General features: G+C 35.7%; 1 protein-coding gene across 1 annotated transcript in view; it reads left to right on the forward strand.

Moving 5' to 3' along the window:
* Positions 1–17,808, forward strand: part of Gcat (Glycine C-acetyltransferase) — a 54,542-nt gene extending 36,734 nt beyond the window's left edge. Inside the window, exons 7-8 of the mRNA XM_069818256.1 lie at positions 14,070–14,247; positions 17,289–17,808. Coding sequence (XP_069674357.1) covers positions 14,070–14,247; positions 17,289–17,446 — 336 coding nt within the window. The 3' untranslated portion in view covers positions 17,447–17,808. The remainder of the gene's footprint in view (positions 1–14,069; positions 14,248–17,288) is intronic.
* The last annotated feature ends 4,159 nt before the right edge of the window (positions 17,809–21,967 follow it).

The following is a 21,967-nucleotide window of genomic DNA, read 5'->3' on the forward strand; positions in this document are numbered from 1 at the left end:
TCTGCACTATGGGAAATTGAGACAACTATTATCCCGAATAATCTCGCTTTCACAAGCGACTATTTAAGATATATAACACATATATACATCTCCTCAAGATTTATGCCATTTAGCTTCATCTAGACTCAAAGGGCCTTAGAGCTACAGGATGACGATAATAATAAGTGGCTACAAATAAAGGAAAATTGCAATAAACATGCTACTGCAAAATTATGTGTAGAGTAATTTAAAAAGTCGCAAATACTGACTTGCCTCATTGCCTCACGAAGAATGGGAGTACAGAATATTCATACCACCAACTAGCTTTGAATATCTGACCACACCAACATATTGTTTGAAACATTTGGAGATGGATCTGCACATACACTTATACCCTCTACTGTTACATCAAGTTAATTTAACATAGTGTCCACATCTGTGGAGTAATGGTTAGCGCGTCTGACCGCGAAACCAGGTGGTCCGGGTTCGAATCCTGGTCGGGACAAGTTACCTGGTTGTGGTTTTTTCTGGGGTTTTCCCTCAACCCAATATGAGCAAATGCTGGGTAAGTATCGGTGCTGGATCCTGGACTCATTTCACCGACATTAACACCTTCATTTCATCCAGATGCTAAATAACCTGAGATGTTGATACAGCATCGTAAAATAACCCTTAAAAATTTAACATAGCCTAATTGTTCACTATATCAACAGCACTTCGTAGCAACGCCATATTGTATTCTTTCTGTACCAAAAAAAATAATATGGTGTTGCTACGAACCAAAAATAGGATTGCTGCCACCACTATTAAAAAACTTAATGCTTCATTGCACTATACTGATTGCTCTCTGCAAATTAGATTCAAACATATGCACAGCTTAAACGATACTGAATACTACTGGCCCAGTGACAAATAATGCATTCAGTATTATTAATACGCTTTATAGAAAAATAATTTATTTACTTGAAATGAAATAATATATTGTAGAAATATTAAGAGAGGAAAGCACAATATTGTATTTTAATGCGTTTCATAGTGTATTCTGTAATTGAAAGTCGATTTATTTTTTTTTAATTACGTTTCTGAATACTACATTTCATTGTTGTGTATGTGGTTCTAGCATTAGAAGGGGAAAGAGTAGACGACTGCCAAAGTAATCGCAAATGATTTCAAGATTCCTGTCCTGATTGCCTACATACTTAGACAGGAAACAACAATATAATAATAAAAAATATGATCGCTTCGACCTGTATTGTTGTTCATTTTTGCATTATGTTGACTGCAATATTAAAAGCTTGAGAATTTCATGCTAAATTTAACGTTCTTTCTTTCTGTAAAAAAACTAATTTTTTAAACTTAAAATATTTAACAAGCAGGCCTACGAACTGCAACAAATTTAATAAGCATCTCAGCGAATCGTTGTGAACTGGATGAATGACACCACCAGGGTGCGAATTAACTGGGGGGGATGGAGGATTTCCCCCCCCACCCTGTTGGAAAGTTATCCCCCTCTCACAAATTCATATTATCATCGCTGCCAGGGATAACTTCATCCCCCCCCTCATAAAATATAATTGAATCACTAAATTCGAAAAGGGAATAAGTCACCTTCAGTTACTTTTAAGAAAAACACAACTTCCGCACACAACAAAATATAAACAAATTGCATCGAAAATATTTCTATGAACCAATCATGATCACATAAGATATTTAAGTAAAAAAAACGTAAATTTCTCAATTTATTCTGCCCTATAGAAACAATTTTTGGGTGTGGACTTGTTCCCCTTTCATATCTAACGAAATATATTGTAAAAAATATTAAGTTATCTCCATTATTCAAATCAAAAGCTTTATTGTGTACCAATTTATGAACAATAGTAGAGTGTAGCACATAGAGACATTGAAAGCTTTCGGTTATTACATAAACCAAAAAATTTTTGTGTGGGGACTTGTTCCCTTTTCATATCTAACGAAATATATTGCACAAATATTAAACAAAATGTATCGTTATCTCCATTATTCAATTAATATTAGAGGAGAAAAATTCGCTCCAGCGCCAGGATCGAACCCGGATCCTTGGTTCTACGTACCAAGTGCTCTCACCATTGAGCTACGCCGAAGTTCAATCCGCAGCACCGGATCGAACCCCTCTCCTCCAGTATTTTTCCCTTCGTGGCCTGACTCCAAGTTGGGCATGTATGCTGACATTTTTTATATTAATTAACTGTCATTATACAAGGAGCGCACTCAGTTGAGTGACTTAGTGGCCGGGATTCCACAGTAATATGCACAGTAAGCTATACAGTAATATGTACTGTTGCTCGAAGAATCTACGTAGGCCTAAAGATTAATATTTTTTGGTCCTACAGAATACATCTGTTATGGTAACAACTTAATATTATAGGAGAAAAAATCGCACCGGTGGCGGCAGGGTTTACATATTATAAACCCCTGACTTAGCCATTTTTATTCAATTTTGCTTGTAGTGATCACTGTTTACAACACCTTTCTTGCGTTTTACAGGACGTGAAGAAGTACTATTTTCATCGTTTGACGCCATTTTACTCGTGATACATATTTTTCCTCCAGATGGCAGGAACAACAAACTTGAATACCTTATGAGAAGGGAACAAGTCGTGGACTAAGCTCCTTTTCAAAGTAAACATGAAAACTAAGTGTTTAAATCTAAACTAAGGAGATGTGGGACCTGTTCCCTTTTCATGCAGAATGAAAGAGCATACCTAAATTAGTATGGCTACAGTCTTAACTCATTTTTGCCAAAACTGTGACTTATTTCCTTTTCATATTTAGTGATTCAATTGTTTTAATTCGAGTATACTTTATAAAGTATGTATAAAGTAAGCAAAGGAAATAATATTGATGTATTATCATCACTGGCAAGCTGACAACAATCAGTAACTTAGGAATTACACATCTTATCTCAAGCCTGTTCATGGATATAATAATTATTATAATCAAGATGCAAGACAAGCAACTCAGTGCGACCAAGCGTTGAGCTGTATAGAATGAGGATAATAATTTTATGTATGGTATTCTCTATCTAGGATTCTATCCCCCTCCCCCATCAGAAATCTTAATTCGCACCCTGGACACCACTACTGTTAAGATCACACAGGTCAGACATTTTTTCGTATTGTGATTACTCGTATGGTCACTAGTTGCAGGGTGAATGTCATCAGCCGCAATAACAAAAGATGGACCAACACACTATTATGCATAGTATTAGCAGGCTCTTCATTATTAGTTACGTTTACTTCCACTTTGTTCTATACTTTTAAAAAAGGAACGGATATCTTGAGACCTCATTGTCACTCGAAGTGAAATCTCTCTAGATCCTAGAAACTAAAGTTAATATTGTCATTAGTGATACTGAATTTAGTTTTAAAAGAACCACGTGACAATCAACAAAACAGTGTTGCCAGTGTTATTGGTAATAGTAATTAAAAACCACAATCTAACAAAACAGAATCACTTATATTAATCATACTTTACATGGTCAATACAATAATTATTAACAAATTACTTGCATTTAATTTTCAATTTTATGGGAAATTTTATTATAACTCCATTGTTACGTAGTGTACTGGTAATATTATAAGGATTATAACAGTGCGCAGAGTGTCGAATTGAAAGGGACATGTGCACAGGGAAGAGATAGAAAAGTAGTCCCACACAAAATGTTGCAAGCTTGTCCTAATTCCATCTTACCCACACTTACTTACTTACAAATGGCTTTTAAGGAACCCACAGGTTCAGTGCCGCCCTCACATAAGCCCACCATCAGTCCCTATCCTGTGCAAGATTAATCCATTCTCTATCATCATATCCCACCTCCCTCAAATCCATTTTAATATTATCCTCCCATCTACGTCTTTTTCCCTCCAGTCTCCCAACTAACACTATATGCATTTCTGGATTCGTCCATAGTGCTACATGCCCTGCCCATCTCAAACATCTGGATTTAATATTCCTAATTATGTCAGGTGAAGAATACAATGCGTGCAGTTCTGCATTGTGTAACTTTTTCCATTCTCCTGTAACTTCATCTCTCTTAGCCCCAAATATTTTCCTAAGAACCTTATTCTCAAACACCCTTAATCTCTGTTCCTCTCTCAAAGTGAGATTCCAAGTTTCACAACAATACAGAACAACCGGTAATATAACTGTTTTATAAATTCTAACTTTCAGATTTTTTGACAGCAGATTAGATGACAAAAGCTTCTCAACAGAATAATAACACGCATTTTCCATATTTATTCTGCGCTTAATTTCCTCCTTAGTGTCATTAATATGTGTTACTGTTGCTTCAAGATATTTGAATTTTTCCACCTCTTCGAAGGATAAATCTCCAATTTTTGTGTTTCTTTCTTACCCATACAATAAAGATAAATCGCATAATGAATGCCTATATTTATTATTTAAAAACATAACGTTTACATAAACATTGATTTGTATATTAATTTGCAGATAAACCTATTAGAACGTCTCAAAATAAATTATGTTCTCATAACTAAGGCCGAGTGCACACAGAATCAGACGCGACGTGACACGGCGCGGCGTGACGCTACGTTTTGCTTTACAACGCCTCGCGACAGCTTAACACGGTCTGCTCGCGACAACTGATTTGCTGGCTGTATGGGATTGGAAAACTGGCCTAGGCTAGAAAATGGCGTCAATAGTAGAGGACTGTCTATATGAAAAATTCTATTGTATTTGCTTATTATTTCCTAAGGACGCAAGCTCCTAAAAATCTATACGATTGAAAGAGTCTTAAAATTAAAATGTACTGCACAAACGTCATTTTTTATGGTTATGACTACTTCACGATTCACAATAAAGAAAAATAATACTCGTATATTAAATCAATAATGAGTGATAATATAGAGCAGACAGTTAGGCTTACTACAAATTACACTGGTCAACAGTCGTTTTGCGCCAGACATAAAACTAACAAATTCTTACTAATTTCGACCTCCTGAATTAATAAATAACAAGCAAACTGTTCCATCGCTTCGGGTTTTCGAGATGCACAATATTATTAATTTTCTATGCATTTTATTTAGAAAATCACCGTATTTCGTGTGTAACTATTTTGTTTTACAAATGTTAAGACCCATTATGTGAAAATAATATTAGTATAAGTAGGGCACCATGTTAGAAGCACTTGTAGAAAGGGAAATTATTTTATTGCCCTTCTGCGAGTCTATTTCGAGGGAGTGAAACAGGTTCGCGGTATAAATTCACTTGAGTTTACCTGATTTTACTTGAGATGAGCATTTCTTTCACGGTGAACTTTAATTACATTACTGTAGTTTATATTTTGCAATATATCACCATGTCAAAACCACTTCTAGAAGCGGAAATTGTTTTATTGCCCTTTTCGGTTCCATTTGTAGGGGAAGAAACAGGTTCGCCGTATGGAAACGCTTCAGTTTACCAGGATATTTTTGTGGTATTAGTATTCTGTGTAAGACGTGTATTTCTTTAAAGTGTGCTTTAATGATAATATTCAATGTACGAATGGTTTTTATGTGCGGATTTGAAGGTTGTAGCATTGCTTTTTGGAATGCAATTAGGCTACACAAAATTTTGCTGTTCTCTGTACGAATTATTGGAGAGTCGCGCTCGAGATATTTTATTTTTATTTTATTTTATTGGGTTATTTTACGACACTGTATCAACATCTAGGTTATTTAGCGTCTGAATAAAATGAAGGTGTTAATACCGGTGAAATGAGTCCGGGGTCCAGCACCGAAAGTTACCCAGCATTTGCTCGTATTGGGTTGAGGGAAAACCCCGGAAAAAACCTCAACTAGGTAACTTTCCCCGATCGGGATTCGAACCCGGGCCGCCTGGTTTCGCGGCCAGACGCGCTGACCGTTACTCCACAGGTATGGACTCGCGCTCGAGGTAAGCATTATAAAATAAAACGACAATCACTAGAGCCAAGGAAGAAAAATATTATACATCAACCCCTTGTACCTCAAAGCGAAGTAATTCTACCCGTTTTACGCAATAAGTTAGGGTTAATGAAGAATTTTGTTAAAGGGATAAATTGTAAAACTGAAGCATTTAAAAATATCCAGGAAAAATTTCCTGCTATTAATAATCCGTGGAGCTACATCCCGTGAAGAGCCCAGACCGACCAGCCGGCTGCTGGCCTCACGTCCACACGCCAAAACAGAGGTGGACGATCATCCAACTAGAATGGCAGTATTGTGTGGTTAGCAAGATGATCCCCCCAGTCGTTATATCTGGCTTTCGCTAACTATCGTAGCTCCCCAAGTGCATCACGATGCTAGGTGGGCACCGGTCCCATACACTGGCCAAAATTTCATGAGAAAATTTCTTCCCCCATGAGGGCTCGGACCAGCGAGTATTCCTTAACATTTCCTGCTATTAGTGATTCAAAAATAAAAGAGGGAGTTCTCAATGGACCACAAATTAGAGAAATAATAGACAATCACTTCGAATCTTTGCTGGAACGAAAATAGACAGCCAACTGGATTGCATTCGAGGTTGAATTAATTTTCTGGATAACTGTAGAAGTGAGAACTATGAAAAACTAGTGAAAAATTTACTGTGGCGTATTAAACTAGGGGTTGTAAAATTTCCCTGAAAATTCACTTCTTTCACTCACATCTTGACTTTTTTTCCCGAGAATTGTGCGATTTCAGTGATGAGCATGATGAGCGCTTCCATCAAGAAATTTCAACTATGGAAAAAAGATACCAAGGACAATGGAGTACCAATATGCTAGCAGACTATTGTTGGACTTTAGCTCGTGATGTACAGCTATCAAAAGAAAAAGTGGCCGCTCACCTGAAACAAAGTTCCCTTCGGGTATCTTCGCTACAATTCGGAGACAGGCGATGTTACATGTTGTTGGACCACGTTGCCTGATATCTACAGTTATAATTGAAGTATTCTGTGTGTTATTCGATAGCGTAATGATAGCGTTCAGACCTCTTATTCATGAGGTCCTGCGTTCGACTACAACCTCGTGCTTTTTATGTTCTTTTTTGTTTTGTTTTTGAGAGAGACAAACTATACATAATGGCTCCTTTCTCTTTTACGATTATTTTAGTAATTAACATCAGGTTCATTAATATATTATGCCATGACTTTATCATTATGATATTGTGGCTGCAAATGGAAAGAAAAAAGATTTTATTCTCAATAAAATATCTTTCGTGGCATAAACAAAACAAATTTACTGGCGTCGGCCTTAAAACATTCAAACAATTAAGCGTTCAAAAACAAAACAAAAAGCTACAATTCAATATTTAGCCTATCTTCCTCTTATCTCGATCACCTTGCAGTCGAGTGGGCATGGAATTGACTAGTCTTTGCAAATAGCGACTGTTCTTAGACACGATATTCCAGGCATTCTGAACATACATACATAAGTGTTCTGTCCATGGGCAGGTCTTTCATTGCAAACCCAGCATTCTCCAATCTTTCCTATTTTCTGCCTTCCTCTTAGTCTCCGCATATGATCCACATATCCTAATGTTGTCTATTATTCTTTTCAATCAGAGACCCAACCAATTCCTTTTTCTCTTTCTAATCAGTTTCAGCATCATTCTTTCTTCGCTCACTTTTTCAAGCACAATGCTATTTATTATTCTCTCTGTCCACTTCACACGCACCGTTCTTCTCCACATTCACATTTCAAATGCTTCAATTCGTTTCTCTTCATTTCGTCGTAATGTCCATGTTCCTTCCCCATACAATGCCACACTCCACACAAAGCACTTCACTAGTCTCTTCCTTAGTTCTTTTTCCAGAGGTCCGCAGAAGATCCTTCTTCTTCTATTAAAAGCTTCCTTTGTTCATGTTTGCAGTTTTTCTTGGGAAGGATAGGCCTAAATGCGGCAACATCCCGTTGCTTTCCGCACACCACTATCTCTTTCGCATCTTATTAAATTCCAGGGGGCCCAAGCGTGGAGATGAGGAGAGTGGATTTGACTAATTGGGCCCTCCGGACTTCACCGAAAGTCACGGCAAGGGTTAAATATTAATTCTATCAGGATGTTTGACCCGATCAGAGACAAGGATATCTCAATTAGCCTTTGCCCCCTGCATCCTGGACTAGCTTCTACGAATCATCAGAAAATCTTAGAGTGTGATTGGGCCAATTTTTCCGAAAATGTTTCCACACTTTTGCCCTCGTAGTTCAGCGGACGAACGTCGGAATTTAGATGTCAACATCTCAGGTTCAATTCCTTGTTACTCCTTTTCATTTTATTGTGGTTCAAGATAGTATAATGTAATAATACAAAAATAAAAACTAATACCAGTATTATGCAACTGGATTTTTCCAAACCTAATATTAAATTTATGTTATTTATATCGCTAAAGAACGATTACAATATAAATAACTTGAATATTATTTATACAGTATCACTAAAGAACGATAACAGAATATAAATGATAAATATTGGTTTGTTTAATTAATATAAGATATTATATAATACGTATTTAATTATCTAAATAAAATAACCTATTTTACAAAGAACGATGTTTTATTTGTGTTATAATAATTACAGATTATTTATATTGCGAAAGAACAATAACAATATAAATAACTTGAATATTATTTTATAATGCTAATGAAGGAAAACAGAATATAAATGATAACTTGAATATTATTTATATCGCTAAAGAATAATAATATAAAAAACGTGAATATTATTCATATCGGAATTTCACAGATTTATTACAGATGTATTTAAGAAATTGTAGAAGAATAGTAATTAGTAACAGTGTCCTATTTATTCTTCTTGGAGCCAAATTTGTAACTTTTAAAAGTGTGGTTACTATGCTGAAGTGTATGTGTTGCAACGGATGCTTGATTTGTTATGTATGTGAGTCAGTTATGGGATGCTTGATGTCGCAATTTCGTAATTATAGTTTGATTGTGTTTGTGTGACTATTGTGTATTAATTTATGATGTATGGTACGGAAAGCTGCATATTTGTGTTATAGAAGTGTTACGTATGTGTGTTGTTAATGTTTTTGTATGTTTCAAATTGAAGGGCTCGGTGCAATAAGGTGCTAACCCTCACTTTTGTGAAAATTGAGATTTATACACAAACATACGTGGAATAATATTGTGCACTTTCTATCAAAAGATGGCTCTGGTATGAGTATAAATTTCGCAGCAGTAAATGCATATCCTTTTTCTAATCAATGTTAAGAGCCATTTGGTTTGAGCAATAAGGCGCTAACCTAAACCAAGTTGGAAGGAGAAAGTAGTCAAATGAACAGATTCTAAAAAAAGAAGTTAATTGAAACGATGACGTAACTACACTGATGATAGCATCGACGACCCAGATTATATTATATCTGACTGGAAATGAAGGCACATCGGAAGAAGTACGGATTAATTTAATTTCTCATTATTAAAATAGTATTGAGGGATGACACCTTCTTGCATCAAAGTTAAATGTTATAAAAGTTACATATATATATATATATATATATATATATATATATATATATATATATATATATATATCTCCTTTTTTTTATTATTTTACTCCAGTGTTTCAGTGTGAATTAAACATATCAAGGGAACCTGAGATCACTCACATTAAATTCCCTCCAAACAGGAAAAGAAAGAGTCACCATCAAGACTGGGAACGTTTTAAACACAAGAGAAGGAAAAATAAAGGACAACAATATACTTCACTATTCAACACAGAAGTTATTCAAACTAAAGCGATCGTGATTTTGTTCGCGTACACTAGAGTTGTATTCTCGGAGATATTGTTCTACTGTTTATACTACAGAAGACTGGTCATATACAGAGTGTATCAAAAGGTCAGGTCAATCCTTAAGGAGGTGATTCAGGATCTTATTTGCAACAAAAAATCCTAATACACTTTTTCAATATTCATCCCCGTTTCCGAGTTACATGAATATCACGTACCGTATCTATCCCCATTTGATTCCACACCTAATGGACCTGTCTGCTTGAGAGAAGGTAGGCTAATTGTCAGTTGTCTAGAGCAGATACACAAAATGTCCCCCTCTTGCACGAACACACGCTTCAGCACGCCGTCTGACTTCTCGCTGCTCATTAGCCAATCCGTGCTTATGTATCTCCATTGCAGCCGTGTTAACCTTTGCAACGAGCTCTTCCCTGCTTGCTGTCTCCTTTTGGTACACTTTCTTCTTCTTGCAGCCCCAGAGAAAGAAGTTCAATGGTGTTAAGTCTGGGGACTGGGCTGGCCAGGCAACTATGGTATCAACTATATGGTACTCCAGCACATTTCAGACTTCCAGTACGCCAATGGTTAGATCACCATTTTCGAGGTAGATAGATTGAAAGTGGTGGTCCCATTGCCTGGCCAGCCCAGTTCCCAGACCTAACACCATTGGACTTCTTTCTCTGGGGCTCCATGAAGGAGAAAATGCACCAAACGAAGACAGCAAGCAGGGAAGAGCTCGTTGCAAAGATTAACACGACTGCAATGGAGATACACTAGCACGGATTGGATAATGTGCAGCAAGCGGTCAGACAGCGTGCTGAAGTGTGTATTCGTGCGAAAGGGGGGAATTTTGAGCATCTGCTCTAGACTACTGACAATTAACCTGCCTTCTCTCAAGCAGACAGGTCCATTAGGTGTGGAACAAATGAGGATAGGTACGGTACGTGATATTCGTGTAACTCGGAAACGGGGATGAATATTGAAACAATGTATTAGGATTTTTGTTGCAAATAAGATCCTGAATCACCTCCTTAAGGCTTGACCAGACCTTTTGATACACCCTGTATAATCTTAAATGCTAATAGAAAAAATAAGTTTACAGTAACGAAGATGTATCAGTTGGACTTTAAAAATTTTCGTCCATTGACTTATTTAATACTGAAGAAAATAGTTTCAGATTCAAAGAAACCTCTCCAATTTTCAAATGCCTCTTTGTTTAAGATTGACTCAGCTTTACCAGGCTTTTTAGAGGTTGGTTACACTTACTAGCATGAACTGTCATTACATTCAGTACACTCTCAAGAAATGGGGTCGTCATAGTTCAACAATTTCAATTTGTTATTTACAACTTAAATATTCAACACAACTTCCTATAGAGAGTCGAAAATTAGCAGATGTAATGCTATTTCTGGAATAGATCCCACCAGTACATCATGTTTTCTACAGGAATCTCGTTACTCACGGTACTGCAGGTGAAGAACATTAACCTGAAAATGTGGATATACTTGATATATAGTGCATGGTAAAATTGAATTGTTGTAATGCCATTTAAATTTCGGCCAGTGTATGGGACCAGTGCCCACTCAGCATCGTGATGCACAAGGGGAGCTGCGATAGGTAGCGAAATCTGATTACGAAAGCCGCTATAACGGCTGGGGGATCACCGTGCTAACGACACGATACCTGCATTCTGGTTGGATGATCGTCCACCTCTGCTTCGGCATGTGGACGTGAGGTCAGCAGCCGGCTGGACGATCATGGTCCTTCATGGACTGTCGTGCCTCGGATTATTAATATTATTATTATAAGCAAATATTGTTGTAAACACAGTATAATACAACGTAAATTGGAATGTCCAAGTGTAGAGGACAAAATCAGATATTATTCATTATAATTCAAATTAGTTAGATTGTATAAGTGTTCAGAATAAATTTGTGTTTGTAATTCATTCGTAATCCCTCTCAAAGCAGTGTCCAACCATCTGGTGCAATAAGGTGCTAACCCACATAGACATCCCCGATTATCAAATATGCCTGTAATATAGGTCTTCCAAATTCGGTAAAATGTTTCAAAATTACATAAATGTAACTTAAGAGTCACAGCTTCACATTGAAAGCAGTTTCAGCATTTAAATTTCAATATTTGGAATTATGCCTTTTTCTAAACTTTAAAATGCTCATATCTCAGAAGTAACTATTTGTGGGTTAACACCTTATTGCACCGAGCCCTTCAATTGGTAACTGATATTTGTTTTGCAATCGCAATGCCTAATTTACGGATTGATTATGTTTTCCTTACATCGCGTAAGCTAATTTAATTTTCTTTTCCATTTCTCTTTATGCTTATCTTTTTTGTGTATAAAACTATAGCCCTAACATACATATGTAAAATAGGGCTAACCCCCCATTGGAGATACAATAATAATAATTATTATTCATATCGTTATAAAACGATAACAGAATACAAATGATGACTTGAATTTTATTCATATCTCTAAAGAACGATAACAAAATATAAATAACGTGATATCCATAAAGAACGATAACTGGATATAAATGATAATTTGAATATCATTTACATCGCTAAAGAACGATTAAAAAATAAAATGAAAACTTGAAGAAGGCCCGAACCTATAACCTTTGAATCATTAAACAAGCACTCTACCGCTGGTCTACGAGGCGCAGATATGGAACACTTTCATAGTTCCGGAACTGCTTGTACAAGCACATGCATTGTGTAACATCGCCGCGGCCCGAAGTGGACTTTTGAAAATATTCGCTGTTCACGAGTGCGGCCACTTTTTTTTTTTTTTGACAACTGTACCTGATGCCAATTGTAAAAGAAAATGCAGAAAAAGAAAGCTGTAATCTTCGAACAGTGAATATTTAGCCTTATTGTCATTATATAAAACAATATTTTGAATAGATATAAATTCCAAAATTTCTCAAAAACCGTAACCAACAACTGTTTTTATTGTCATATTCGTATTCAGGAGGGTCACATTATATAGAAAACATATAGCACATGCCTAGCGCAAAAAAAATGTTAGCATTTGTTACGCAGTGTCATTATTATAAATTATTATTCACCTGGTGCTTTCATCTCATTTGCAATTTTTCACATATTTTCAGAAACCACATTAATTTCGTGATATTGTTTCAAAGATTGTACAGAATGTATCTTTCCTGTACTAAATCAACTAATTTATCTGCATCGAGCTCCATTATGAATAATGTGCACTACACAACAATAGTATTTTTTGTAGATAATGAAAGCGTGCAATCATAGCCACTACTAACGCATGCGCAGTACACTGCAGCTATCAGACAGTCTCCTCGTGACGAACTTCTAGCAGTCATTCGATGTTGTCTCTTCGTGTCTCCTTGTGTCTGCTCGCGATCGTCGCGCCACGTCTGATTCTGTGTGCACCGCATCATAAGAAATCAATGGGAGACAAGTACCACGAGACAAAATGTCGCGTCGCACCACGCTGCGTCTGATTCTGTGTGCACCCGGCCTAATGCTAGTGAGAGACGGTATATCACTCTGACCTCGGCCACTGATTGTCACTTATCAAATAATGTAATAATGACATTCAACTAAGCAATAATGATCTCAATGAGAGTTATATCACAGTCTAGTATATACAGTCACGAAGTTCAATACGTAGTAAATATGCATCCATAGATAGTTGCTAACCACTAGGATCGCTACTATCGCCTCATCACAGACAATGCGAAATAGTACCTGCAGTCTATTGTTTCTAGTACCCTCAACAACCCAAGCTTCGTGACTGTACATACTAGACTGTGGTTATATTCCTGATGAATGGTTCTCACTGTTGTAATACAAATTTGATTGATTCTAAATTGCCATTTAGGACTTCAACATAAATTAAGCAGATCCATGATCTGAACAAACCATTATTTAGTAAGCAGAGTGGAACAGAGACAAAAAGAACATGAACACCTGCTTCTTCCAATGGGGCCCTAATTATATCAGCATTTGAACGTTGAGACAAATTATCATATCAGTTATGGGAAAACAGTAATGGTAGAGTGTTCTGTGAGCCCAGTTCTTGGTTCTTAGCTTTCTTGAAGGTTCTGCAGACACATTACAGAAATCATGTGCATCCAATAAAATAATTAACCTTAAAAATAATAAATTATAGAAATATTGACTTACTGTACCTTTTTAATAAGTCCAGTAGGGTACAAAGCTCGACAAGTATTCCGCAGTGCAGTAGAGTGCCTTGTCTTCCACACCCAACACTGAAAATTACGAAATACATTTTTTGCAACATCACTAAAGCATTGCAAGTATATTCTGGACATGTTTAAATGTTGGCAGGCCTTTGACATGGTCCTTAATAGCAATAAGTTGGCTGAGCGTGTGAGGCACAACACGAAGAGGTTTCGAGATTCTATGATGAAGGCTGGCTTTACAGTAGCTGGGGAGAATCATCCCATCTGCCCAATAATGCTGTGTGAGGAGCGCCTGGCTACAGTATTTGCAGATGAGATGCTAGGTAAGTGCATATATTGACTTTAGACCCAATCATTCTAGTCCATTCTATTATCTATGGACCAGACCAGCAGTCGAGGCACAGTTGGAGATCCAAGTTTTGACTGTTGATACCAGCTGTCCTAGTTATCCTCAATTCCTCCAGGAAAATTTCAGAATTTTACTTTAAACTATACCGCAATCAACTTTTTCCAAACATGTTTCTGTTCATCAATTTATAATCATTCAAAAATATTACACAAAGTGATCCAAAAAACTAAAGAATTACATTATAATACAATACAAAACTCTGAACATAAAATCAAAACAACTTGGAATAGGCCTATAATTGAGAAAGGGAGTGGAAGATCAAAAAGTAAAGAAACAAACTATACCCTTACATCTAACACTACAAAAATGTCAAATCCAAATGAAATTGCAAATATAATATTAACAAATATTTTCTTTCAATAACTGATAGTAACATTATTTTGGGGAATGTTGAGGCTAACAGTTTAGACACTTTAACACAATATTTTCTAACAAAATTCCCAAATATTCAAATATTTCCAACATACAAATAAGAAATAACTGCAGTTATTAAAAATCTAAATTCAAAAAACTCCCCAGGGTATGAAGAAATAACAATCAAAATATTAAAAGCGAGTTCACATATCATAGGTCACTAAGTTATTCAATGTTCAGTGGCATATTCCCTGAGAAACTGAAATATTCAATGGTTATTCCTATCTTCAAAAAAGGAGAAACAACGTCTCCAGAAAATTACACCACTTCTACCATTCTTCTCCAAAGTCTTTGAAAAAGTAATGTATAAAAGATTACTTCAACATCTTGAAAAATACAACATTTTAATCCCAGAACAGTTTAGATTTAGGAAAAATAAATCCATGGAAAATACAACATTTAGTTAAAGTGACAAAATTCTAGAGACAAGTAATAAAAAATTACAAGTTGGAGGGATTTTCTGTGATTTATCCAAAACATTTGACTGTATAAATCATAAAATGCTGTTAGAAAAAGTAGATTATTATGTAATTGAAGGCCTTGCACACCGATGGTTTCACTCATATCTCATAGATAGGAAACAGAAAGTTGAAATCAGTACCACTATGAAATCTGCCTCCACATGGGGAACTACTAGTAATGGAATTCCACAAGGATCAATATTACGGTAGGTCCTCTACTTTTTCTAGTGTTCATAAATGATCTTGCCCCCCCTAATAAAAGATGAAGGTCATCCCATATTATTTGCAGTACAGTACAGCCAATAACTCCAACACATTCCAATATTCAACAGAGACAATTCTCCTCAAAATATGCGATTGGTTCTCAGCCAATAAATTAGTATTAAATTGTAACAAAACCAACATAATCCAATTTAAATACTATCCAAATTCAAACTCGAAAATTTAAAGCGCAATAATTAATAATAGAAACAATAACAACCAAATTTCTTGACTTACAAATCAATATGTTAAATGGGAAAAATCATATTAAAGAAATTATCCCCAAACAAAATTCAGCATGTTTTGCTATTAAATCTATGCAAAAGACAGTAAATATCAATACCTTAAAAACAATATACTTTGCATACTTCCACTTGATAATGAGTTGTGGAATAATATTCTGGGGAAATTCTACAGATAGTAACAGTATATTCCTACTACAAAAAAAAAAAAGAGTAGGCCTACTGGTAACTAGAATAATAGTAGGTCCCAAATCTAGGGAATTGTGTAGGACCATTTTCAAAAATTACAAATAATGCCCATGGCTTGTCAGTATATTTTTTCATTAATAAACTTCCTCGTATGTAATCGTGAAAATTTTTAACTAATTCAACACTTCATAGCATAAATACTTGTAAAAAAATGACTTTCATAATCCATTGGCAAGTCTATCGTGCTATCAAAAAGGAATGTGTTATATTGCAGTAAAAATTTTTAATAGCCTCCCTATGGATATAAAAAATCAAACTCAAAACATAAGATTATTTAGGACAAAATTAAAGAAGTATCTAATTTCTCACGCCTTCTATTTTGTAGATGAATTTATGACATTCAACAATGCTGCATGAATATTTCTGTCTTGTATTAAGTATCAATACTAACCCCTTGTGTTGTAGTGTAGTATATTGTAAAAGTCTTCAGTGTATACATATTTCAACTAGACTGTGACTATAATTAAGATTTTGTAGTACTATTACGATTTTTTGTTTACATTCCATATTCTAGCTGTGAAGCAATGTATGAATACCATGCAATGTAAATAAGTACAATACAATATAATCATCCCATCATGTTACTTACTTACTTACTTACTGGCTTTTAAGGAACCCGTAGGTTCATTGCCGCCCTCACATAAGCCCGCCATTGGTCCCTATCCTGTGCAAGATCAATCCAGTCTCCACCATCATATCCCACCTCCCTCAAATCCATCCTAATATTATCCTCCCATCTACGTCTCGGCCTCCCCAAAGGTCTTTTTCCCTCCGGTTTCCCATCATGTTACAATGCTAAAAAAATCTGTGCAGCTGGAAGTATTATTAAGTAAATAAAATAATCACACTATTGAGATGCCTAGGGTCTTTATTAAAGAAAGATTAAGTGAATGTATAGTGTCATATCCTATGGTGTAGTTAAATGATAGAATTTCCAGCTTCAAAGCCAGAGGACCCTGCAGGGGAATAGATACTTATATTTACCTTGTCTTAGTCTTGATATGTCCACTATAATAAAATCAATGATGGCACATCACTGTAAGTGTGTTGACATACTGCCAGTACATGGTTCCGTATTTATTCATGTCTCGTGTATCAATTTCAGCTGTAATGATGCAACTCCGCATGGTTATGAACAATGATTAAAAGTATAAATGTTATTTAATTAAGAAGATACATTCTTGTATGTAAAACTTTTCAGCTATTCCTCACCCCAAATAAAACACACATTGTTTATTTAACACTCTTGAAGTGCAGCAACTATCTATTCATTAACAGACACAATGACGTGAATTAACTAAATTGTATACATACCTTTTTTTTAACAGGAAAGGGAATTTACGTGATAGGATTCAGCTACCCAGTTGTTCCTAAAGGCAAAGCAAGAATTCGAGTACAGATTTCAGCCAGCCATTCAGATGAAGACATAGATAAGGCAGTGACTGCATTTATAGAAGTTGGGAAAAAACTCAACGTAATCCCATAATTAAAACATGATCTGAGATTTACTAGATTGCATATAAAAAAAAGATCAGTAATCCACCGATAAGTTAAATTGCATGAAGTGATACCTGATATGACGGCTACTTTTAAAGTGAACTATTCTTTGGACATAATGTAATATAGTTTAATAAACCATATACAAACTGCCATACGACAGACAAATAACATTAAACTGTAAAATCTATAGTAGTCGAGTACTTTGGCTTCTCTTTCACTTCTGTTTTCATGATTGTTATCATCATTGTTATATAAGGGTTATTATGTAACTACGTTTTCTTAAAGAATAACAAGTGTACTATTGTTTGAATGACTTATCTTGATTAAAAATATTTTTCGAACTTGACAGCCCTTTCTTTCTCTGGAATCCAATCCAAATCTGTAATGCCATATCACTGGTAAAAGTGCATAAAACCAAAACCTAGAAAGCCCTGAGAATAAACATTTTCAGGATTACAATAAAACTGTTTTATGTTAAATTTGCTTGACATGTGACCAAAAGAATGGTTCATAAAATTATCTCAAAATAATTTCACACAGTTTCACGAATTATACTTTTATTCACATGTCAAGCAAATTGAACACAGAACAGTTTTATTGCATTTCTAAAAATTTTGATTCTCAGGACTTACGAGGTTCTGCACTTTTGCGAATGATATGCTGTTGGCTGATGCCAACTTACAGTATAAATAATTAAAGTTATTTTCTACTTTATTTGATTTTACCCTATTCCACAAGATGAGCACGTCCAACTGTTTTGTGCTACATTTAATGTATTTTTTTCTGTGATCTTCATAAAGTGTTAATTCCTGCTGTCACTGGTAGGTATATGTATGTGTGTGTGTGTGTGTGTGTGTGTGTGTGTATAATATTATATATACTGTGAATCTATATTGTGAGAACATTTGTTTACTTCATCGCCACAGTTAATATATTTTAAGCATTATAAAAAAATTCACCACTGTCGTCACTACCAACTACCGCTGCTGCTTCTATCACAACTACCATCATCACCAATAGCACTACCACTACCACCATTTGACCTGTTCCATTTTCAGGAACTAGCAAACTGGAAGACTTATATCATATTTAAGATGAAAGTTGACATTGATAACCATGATGAGATCACACAATTATAAATTGATGTAATGTGCTTTATGATTTGACAATAGTGCCATGTTGAAAACTCCATTCAAATCCCATCACCTGGTAGAATAATTCGTAATAAATGAAAAGTATGTTGGGGAAGTACGCATTAACTATTCTAATCACAAACAACATAACAAAACTGCATGACTTTTTATGATTAAAAACTAATGTGTATTACAAGTTCACTTTTTATTCTGATTTCAGAAGTTCTGTCAGTTTCTTTCCACTGTGTACAATGTGTACCGAGAGCATTATAAGAAGGAAGCAGATTTCTTTAAGTTAACTAAAAGTTAAAAATGACACAGAGTATAGATACTTGAATGAATATGATGTCAGAACCGTTTTGAGACCTTGTTCACAACATTCTGAAATCTAACAGAGCAGAGTTGGGTCACAAAGACTGGAGAATGAATCTAGTGAAGCATGCTTGCTATTTATAAATAATGGTTGAGACTGTTCATTTGAACTTGTGTATGAAAAGCGAGCACCGCCTACTGAAGTAATACACAAGTCTACATTAGCAGAAGCTGTAGCAAATACTAATAGGTTAGTATGGGATGGTGTAAACTTCAATTAAACAGCAAACATGGAGTTACATCATTCACTACAATCGGCTAACGCTTTCAATTCCAATGGTATTATTTATACCAGAAAGGGGGTTTTGCTTGCTAATTTATAATTATGGCTAGTTGGAATATTAGCTTTCAGTACATAAAAATCCACTCCCTAATTATAATCCCGCAGGGAATTAATTTATTGGGAGGGAATTTTTGCAGTACAGGTCTTCAGATTAGCACAATGTTTATGATCTGTGTTAACAAAATTGTCTTGGAAGTATTGCTGTTGATCTCAGTTCAGTGTATTGCTATAGCTGTTCTGTGTTTATTTCTCTATTGATGTTGAACCTTTAATGTCTTGCTATGTCTACATACAGGTGTATGAACAATCCTAATGTATTTTGTTACATTTGTGGAAAGTATGTAGTGCTAAAATAATTAACAGCTATAACAGACTTTATGAAGAATGTCTGCTATATCTGATTTCAGTTTGTATTTTGCTCTGTCTGATCCTAACGTTCATAGCTTTACTTAGTCCCTGGAACAATTCCTATATTATATGCGTTTTCAGGCTTTTATAATAAATGTGATCAGAATTAGGTTTTGGATATTCCATGTCCTGCCACTTATTTCAAACATTTCGAAATGCCCCCCCTCCCCTCATTTTTTCTGAGAAGGACCCGAAGACATGTACCGCAACTTGAGGCTTCAGGAATGATTGTTGAAGTCCTTAGGACCACATTCCTGTAAATATAGGATTCACTGCTTGGTGTTATCTTATCGATTCAGCTATGGCATCCAGGTCTGACGGAGTCTCCCTGTTGTCCACAGCCTTCTCAGATCAATGGCATCTGTTCACAAATCACTTACTACGTCCTGCTGTATCCTATATTAACCTGAAAATCGCAGCATCATAGATAGTGCAATCCATTATGGCACCATCCGTCCAAGAGAGCTACACAGAATCATCAGAGCCTTGGTCTATTGTAGTTCACTATGGAAGCCCCTTCGACTCTCTGGGATCATATGCAGCTCCCCAGACAGATGATGCCTGTAGGTGAATCACAGCACTTTGTCTGCTGGATCTCCTGGTCGACCTGAAACTATTGAAGATGATACATGAAGTTTAAACTAATGAAGGCAAAATGAGTCTGAGGTCCAATGCCGAAAGTTACCCAGCAATTCTGCTTCAAGTGGTTGAGGAGGAAAACCTGGAAAAAAAAAAACCCAACCAGGATTGAACTTGGACCTGCTCATTTCACAGTCAGGCATGGTAATCATTACTCCACAGTAATGAACCATTTTGAAACTACATATAGGTTTCATCATCAGGAAAGGTCCCCTACTCTGTTGAACTCGTTACATTAGTTGGAGGGCATCGTGCATTTCTATATTTTGTGATTCCAATTGTGTAATTGTTGTGGATACCATGCTGAAGTTACTGCTGATGATCTTCATTTGTTCTTGCAGCTGCTTTGATATCAGTGACTTTGCAGATTCAATAGTTGCGTCTTCCCTACTGAAAGTACAGATTACTGCAGTGATGTCTTTGTAATGCTGAGTATAACATTATGGCTTTTAGCCACATGTCCCAATGAGTTACAACAGATCGTGGAGGCAAGGAACTCTTACTTTCGCAATTATTGGACGAACCTTAAAGAATATTTTACCATGTTACTTACAAACCTGTCGATTTCACAAAGTGATAACCATATACCTTCGGCTACCCTATGTAGGGGCTACAGGTTAAACAGGTAAGATGTATTATGTCTAGGTAGCGTTTCTGTATACTAGTAGTTGCTTTTGTCATGTAAGGTGTAGCATCAGTGAGAAACAGAAGTATGTTTGTTTCCACTTGGCCAGAGAATGGACACAGCATTATCAAACAGGGCATCGATTGCAGAATGATTAACTTTAACGAGAATTTCAGAAGTTAACGAATATTTCTTTTTTCGGAATTATCAGATAAAAGTATACTAACAACATGGCCTACATATCTACCAACGATATCTGTTGTTTCGTCAATTGAAACCCACATTTTATTATAAGCAACAGTACTTCTAATCTCACCAAGAACAGCTTTACAACAGATTGTAAATAATTCTTGTGGAGATATGATTCACATGGAAGTTACTTACCTCTGCATTTCTCCATGAAATGTTTAAAAGCAGAATTTTTAACTTTCAAAATAAGGAATAGTGGCACATACCAATATTTTGCACAAATCCATAAAGAGCTCTGGTTGCTAATTTGTACTTCTTAAAGTGGATGGGAGATGATCTTGCTGTGTCTTGACACGAAGTTTAACATGTTCACTATGTATCTTCGAATTACAATGTATTTGCACAAAATGCCACTTACATAATTTACATAATATCTTGCACCCTTTCACGCAAAAATACTCATTACCAAATTTGTCCACCAATTTCTGTTGTATGCTGTGCTTTTTGTTTTCTGCACATTTCTGAACAACTAGACTATGCTGTGGATGGCACATGTGCTCTTAACAAATGACTCCAACTGGTAAAAGTACCTGGATAAGGAAAAACAAACCTTCATGTTATGACTGTTGCTTTGATATTCTAGTTGGAAGTGTCTGGTCAGAGCTCATTATGTCAAACTCCAGCTATATATATACCGCTAACCTGTTTCCAATGTTTTGATGAATATAATCCGAGCTCTAGTGATCATTATCATCACCATCATCAATTCATCATCAGCTTGTGTGGTCTTAAATAATACTCGGTCGTCAAATTGCAAATTCACTTAAAGTATCTGTAAAAAATGCACTGTTCTATATA

This window comes from Periplaneta americana, chromosome 2 (genome assembly GCF_040183065.1).
Source record: "Periplaneta americana isolate PAMFEO1 chromosome 2, P.americana_PAMFEO1_priV1, whole genome shotgun sequence".
NCBI lineage: Eukaryota > Metazoa > Arthropoda > Insecta > Blattodea > Blattidae > Periplaneta > Periplaneta americana.